At 30.5% G+C, this 7,306-nt stretch overlaps 1 protein-coding gene across 1 annotated transcript; it reads right to left on the reverse strand.

Moving 5' to 3' along the window:
• Positions 1 to 6,802: 6,802 nt before the first annotated feature.
• On the reverse strand, positions 6,803 to 7,060 carry LOC149149094 (uncharacterized). Its single transcript, XM_089445082.1, has one exon. The coding sequence runs from the start codon at positions 7,058 to 7,060 to the stop codon at positions 6,803 to 6,805; it is 258 nt and encodes an 85-aa protein (XP_089301208.1).
• Positions 7,061 to 7,306: the final 246 nt, after the last annotated feature.

The following is a 7,306-nucleotide window of genomic DNA, read 5'->3' on the forward strand; positions in this document are numbered from 1 at the left end:
GAAGAAGTATTGAACAGAGTGTGTACACGGTTTTTTTTTTTTTTTCTTCTGAAATTTTAATAACTATTTTTCTGGTAATACAATTTTGTTTGACCGCGCTGATTATGATGAATTTAGGAATCGATGATGAATTTGTGAATCTAGGGAATACTGAAGACTTTGAAAATATTCAATATTTCTCTCATGATAAAAATATTCTGAAAGGAGCCACATTATTTCATCTTGTAAAACAATGTATTATGACAACATATTTTTAATTTTATTTTTATTTTTTCTATTTTTTGATAATATTACATAGGAATCATCCTTTCCAATTTGTTTGTAACAAAAGAACTGTTGAATATTATTGAGAGCCCATACATAGACTCCTTTTTGTTAAATTTTAACAATTATTTTTCTGATATTACAATTTTGTTTGTACATTTTAAATGCCGATATGGAATACTGAAAGGAGGTATTAATTGAAAATTTCTCATTTCATTCAAAGATTCTAAAAAATGTTCAACCCTTTTGAATACCAGTTTAGGAATTTGCGAAATAGATTTATATAGTTTGAAATACAAGAACAAGGACACTTTATGCCCAGTTCTGTTGAATGTAAACGTGGGCATTATAGAGGAAAATAGATATCTATAGTGTAAGGAGACATATTTGGAGACTACTTTTTTTATCAAAATGATGGACAAAAAAACTACCAAAGATTAGGATCGTATGATATTAAATATTAGGGTTACTAATCTAGGAGGATTTCGTTGATTCAATTGCATAGGTGTTCAAGTGTCGTCATCAGTATTCAGTGTTGTTGTCAATTCAGTTCAACTTCGACAGTTCGACAATGTTGGTTATGGATCATGTTGTTCATGTAATGTTTATGGTTTTCATGGCATTTAGAAGATATGGGTTTGTACGTGGCTGTAGACTTGTGTCCATCAATAGTCCTGCCATGATTGGTTGATGACATGTGTCATGTCATTTCCTCGTAGGTTGATCATCATTGTGGGTTGTCATCCACATTGCAGGGTTTGATATGGTATGTCAACATAGGGTATCGTCATGTGATATTGGTACAAATGTAACTTTGTGATGAAGAAAAGGTACATAGGTTATTTTGTGAAACCTAAACCTAATACAAACTTAATGTTAAAAACTTAAACCCTAAGTGCATTAACCTAAAACCTAAGCCCTAAACCATTTATCAAAGCCTAATTCTATACGTAATGAATCATTTCCTAAGTCTAAACCTCTAAACCTATGCTCATAGAACTCTGGACTATATTCATATGTTAAAAACTTGCAAAACAAACATAAAACCAAGGCCATAGGCCTTGACCACAACCACGTAGAAGGTTAGCTGCCACATGTAACCACTGGGCAGTTGTCACATGCGGGTGGTTAACGAAGCCATCATCAAAACCATCAGGATAGCCGCCAGATGTTAGGTCGTGGTTAGACCGCCCTGTTCACATGTGGGCGGTCAACCTCCTCTGCGTGGTTAGCAAGCTGCCAACAGTCATGTTGTTATTATAAAGTTTATTTATGGTTTTTTTTGTTGAATTTGTTAAAACAACAAATGTGATGGTCATTAAACCTCACCTAGGTGTCATGGAACCACAAGACCAAGTTCCACTCATCCTGAGGCAACCAAATTCACCCTGAATTTAGCCAAGGTGGTTTTCATGAACTTGGAGGCTTTTAAAAAGTGAAGTTTTCCTTCATTGATGAGAAGAGTGGTTTTTTTACTTTTTGCTTACAGATTCTTGAGGTCCTAGGAAATTTTGTTTTTAGTGTTATAGGAACATCTCGGGCCGGAATTAGAATCCATAAGAGGTGTTGGAAAGCTGGTTCAGAGGACTACATGATATATCCCATTGAGTTAAAATAATTGGCTTAATTGTGGTCATTAAAAAATGTAAGTCTGTAAATGTAGTAGCCACGTAGAAAGAAAGCAAGAAATCCACTTCATAGATAAGAGAATTCACCCATCTAACACATATTCTTACCACTCCCTGAAATTATGAGTAGTGAAAGAAAACAATAATAATAATAATAATAATAATAATAATAATAACAATAATAACAATAATAACAACAATAACAATAACAATAACAATAACAATAATAATAATAATAAATAAAATAATAATTTAGTTATATTTTATGATTTTGAGATGTATAATGAAGATGTAATTTTGATATGTTTATCAATGTTTATGAATCGTTTAATTTATATGATCATTCTTATTTAATTATAAATTAACTCAACCAAGTTTTCAATACTAAGATCATAGAACCATACATGTTTATAATTCACAAACTGGATTTCCTACAAAACCATGCTGCAATTTAAAGAAAACAAAAATTTCTATCAATTTCTTATTTTAGTATTTTTCTATTGTATTCATCCATGTGGGCATGATCTTAAATTAACATTTTATTTCCTACAAAAATTTACTTGTATTTTTTCCCTCTTAATTTATCTTAAATTAATTAATTATAGAAAATATGATATCAACACATATAATATTAGGTATGTGGTATTAAGTCGTGGTAATGGCCCATGGTAATATAAGAGGAGTTATTTACAAGTTAAGAATTTCCATGATAAACTGAATCAATGAATATTGTTACATGTTTTTTTTAAATGTATTTATATTTAACTAATATATTTACTCTTTTAATAATAGTAATAATAATAATTTAAAAATAAAATCACAATTTAGTTAATTTTCATGATATTGAGATGCATAATGGAAATGTATTTTTAATTTGTTTATCAATGGTTACGAACCATTTAATTTATATGATTAGCCAAATTTAATTATAATTAACTCACCATACTTTTCAATACTAAACATAGAATCACATATCTTATATGATTATCCAAATTTAATTATAATTAACTCACCATACTTTTCAATACTAAACATAGAATCACATATCTTTATAATTCACATAGTCGATTACCTACAAAAGTATGCTGCTATTTTAAAAATAAAAATGTTTTCATATCAACCTATATTTCTTGTTTTAGTACGTGTGATTGTATTCTTTCATGTGTGCATAATCTTATATTAACCTTTTATTTCCAAAAGAAATTTACTTTTATTTTTTTTCCCTTTTAATTTATCTCAGATTAATTAATTAAAGAAAATATCATATCAAAACATATAATCTTAGGTATGTGGTATTAATCTGAGGTATTGGCCCATGGTAATATAAGAGTTATTTACAACTTAAGAATTTCCATGATAAACTGAATCAATGAATATTATTATATGTTTTTTTAAATGTATATATATTGAACAAGTATATTTACTCTTTCAATAATAATGATAATAATTTAAAAATAAAATCACAATTTAGTTAATTTTTATGATATTGAGATGCATAATGGAAATGCATTTTTAATATGTTTATCAATGTTTACCAAACATTTAATTTATATGATTATCCTAATTTAATTATAATTAACTCACCATACTTTTCAATACTAAACATAGAATCATATATCTATATAATTCCCATACCCAAGTTTGATTAATAAAAATCCTTCAATGTCTTTCAATACTCTCCCTGATTCAACCTCAGTCCATTAAATTCACCCACAATCTTGATTTTCTCGACTCGTAACCATTGTTACAGACAAAACCTTTGATGCAATAAAATAAGACACAAAGAAGTCTCAATTTGATATAGTAATTACAATGCCAATTCTATATATTTCCATGAATATATTCAATCACGAATTCTTGGATAAATTTCCTAACAATGATAACTCCTCATCTACATGATTTGGAGACACCTTAGTTATGGTCTTATGATGGGCATAAACATTGGTGTTTCCTCTCTCAGGTATCACACCATTTAGCTGCAAGTGAATGAACTCAATGTAGAAGAACCCATTTCAATTTTAGGAAACAAAATTGGAAAGCCATTCATAAATGACACAAACACACTCATCAGCCTAATCAGTTTTGTGTTAGCCTGCTGGGACAAGTGTAGCCCTCTCCCTCTACTCCTGATTAGCTTCTACTTTGGGAAATAGATCTTTTGGCTCTCCAGGCTCCAACTCTAGCTTCTTCCTCTAAAACTTGACTTCTCCTTAGCAAATACGAATCTCCCTCTAAAGGTATGCGATGCCTCTCTTCACTGTGTCAAGATTTCTGTGGAGTACACTCTCTCTCTACTATGCACTCGCCAGATCTGGAAAAACTTCCTTCCAAATACTATCTCTGCCCCTCGCTGCAAGAAACCACTTCAAATCTCTCTTTGGTAACTATTGCGTCACTCTCTTCATAAATTTGATCTCTGATATCTTAATCGATGTTCTCTCCAACTTCCGAGTAAGCCTGCTCTTATAATCCTTCAATTGAGAACCAATGACCTAGATTAGATTCTAATCAATGGCTCAAATTATTTTTGATTGATCCTTGTCCTCTTCTAGAAGTTTCACCCACAGATTGATTAATACCATTTAATGATTTTAATTTCCTAAGCTTAGAATTAGGGACCCATTAAAAATAATTAATTATTTTAATAAAATTGTCTCGAGGTGGAATTTCCAAAAATGATTTCTACGTATTATGGAATACATGTGCCCAAGGCTCCCTACAATTTTTCAAGCTTACAACACATCGGATACTATCAGAAATCAACAATTTACACCTTTGTAAGTCATGCTAGCCACATATTCTAGGAATCAAAAGTGCATATCATCATGTTTATATTCATATCATCACTAAGTTTGAAATCGTCCCTTTTACAAAGAGTGGTATGCATGACATCTACAATTTAGCATGGAAATTAGAGAACCAATAACATATCGGAATCTTCCATTCCTATCATTTGAAATTATGATGTCAGCACATTCATACAATGCACAACCATCATCAAAATTATGTAGTAGAGCCCCACTTCCTTCTCGTAGGGTGATCCATTACTTGTGTTAACATTTCCAAAAAATTTAAATATTACAATTTGTCATGACATTTGCAATATGGGTAGTAAAAGGGTTTTCACACTAGAATACAAGTGTACACCTCAGCTTCACATTTTTTACCTTTCCAATGGTCCATAAGGCCAAAAGTGCCAGCTCTTCAAACTCAAAACAACCTAGATACTTTTTCAAATTGGGGCGCATTACTAAACATTAAAACCCACTATTCACATTAAGAAGTTGTGTTTTGAGAAAGATATAAGTTCCTTTTATTCCATTTTGTTTCTAATGACAGACTAGTCAGTTGTAGTCATAGGTCGTTATGGTAAATTTCTAGTGAGTATTCTAAGTGAGTGATGAGTCATTCCTAAAAAAAATACTCATTTTACTCTCTAATATTTAGTTTTTAGCTATTTCAACTAATGTATTTGAGAATCATATATTTGGAGAGCATTTTCTAGGCAATGTAAGGAAATGTCACTTGATAAATAGGTTTAGATGTTTCTAAATTTACATTGTTATCATATTAATATAAATATGTCCTAAAAGTAAAAATAATACTACACATGTTTTAATGAATTCAATGATTAAGAAATAGAGTAAATTAGAAAAATAAAAGCATTTGTTACCACTTTGTGTATACTTTTAATTTATTCTTCTTTCTAGACATCTATAGTTGTATTCAAATGACAAATCTTTGATGTCGAACATTATTAGATATAGGAAGAATGAATCTCATACAATAGATATGATGTAATAACTTATTATAATTAGGTACGAATTCTCTCCATTTTCCTATATCACCATAGTCATTACTAAGAATTTTGTCGAACAACATGGAAAGTAGTCCAAATCATACATATGAGTTCCTTGTTTCATTAGAAGCACATGTCATTTCTTCTAAAAAATTACAATGAGAAACAAAAAAAGAATGAAAATATTTAAGGATGAACATGCAATACTATGAATCATTTAGTTCATATCTTAGAGTTGATTCATGACTAAATTTACATGCACGCCATGTATAGTTCTTTTATGATATACGAAAGGGTTAAGATATATATATATATATATATATATATATATATATATATATATATATATATATATATATATATATATATAGTTTTAATACACAAGTTTTAGATATATTAATGGGCCAAAATTAAATGTTGAAATTAAGTTTCATTTTGTATCATTTGGATGGATATTCAATTTATTACAGAAAAAAATTATGAGATATGTTAAATTTCTAATCATTAATTGACATGCCTTGACCTCAAACCAGGTCTTTATATTTGATCCTTGAAGGCAAGTGTAATCACATCATGATGAGAACAAATAATTTAGAAAATTGTAAACACTATTTATATCCTAAGAATTAATAGATGATTTCGCAATTTTTCCATAAAATAATCTTACAATCCTTTAGGCCGAAATGAATTTTTGATATGTTAGTTTAAAGAGTATCAATATAAAAAGAAAAATAAAATATTAATTAAATTTAAAAAATTACTATTTTTAGTTTTAATAAAACTTTATAATGTGTAATACTATTTTGTTTATCACTACTAATAATATAAATGATTTCAAATACTATTCAGATAAAAGGGACATTCATATCATCATGCATAAATAACTAACTGTAACCATTATTTTAAAACTTATACCAAAAAGGTTCACACAATTTTATTGAGATTGAGATAAGAGAAATGTTTTGCCAAATGATTACATTACTTGAATGGCATTTATTTATTTACTTGCTAGGAGGTGATGAGAACCTAGGGTAAAGGCAAGCAGACCACATTAGTGATGTGCATGTGCTCCTGGTGAGATTTAATAACACAAAATATGAGACCAGGGAGATTAAGCATGCGGGATAGGACGAAGGCGATGGGCATGGGGAGGTGGAGATGGAGGGCAGTGAGAATGAGGGGGTACAGGGTAGCCCGGCTTGTGGCACCCGGATGCGGCCTTTGTCGACCCTTCTGCCAATCTTCCAGAACCTACTTCTTCGTTAGACTTAGCGGCAGCAGCTTCACCTTCAGCTCTAGCGTGTGTCACCAGAATCGTCGAAGTTAACAACAGCATTGCTACTATTGATATCCAGCACAACCGCGCCATTTCCGTCTTCTTGGATTTCATGGCCATCTTGTTGATATAAAGTGAAAATAAAATGATGAATTCTAACTCTACTTGCAGAATGTATAACGGAATCGATATTAGAAAAAGGAATTGAGAATTGGGTTTTGGAATTGTAGTGCGATGGATGGAATTTACTTATAGACAACACACCGGCCTGGCATGGAGGGTTTACAATCGGTCGAAGGAATTCAGTGAAACTCAACCCGAAATCGTGTCAAAGCGAAA

The sequence above is a fragment of the Pinus tabuliformis genome, chromosome 9 (assembly GCF_031772625.1).
Source record: "Pinus tabuliformis cultivar Carrire ecotype Pingquan chromosome 9, CPIR1, whole genome shotgun sequence".
Taxonomy (NCBI): domain Eukaryota; kingdom Viridiplantae; phylum Streptophyta; class Pinopsida; order Pinales; family Pinaceae; genus Pinus; species Pinus tabuliformis.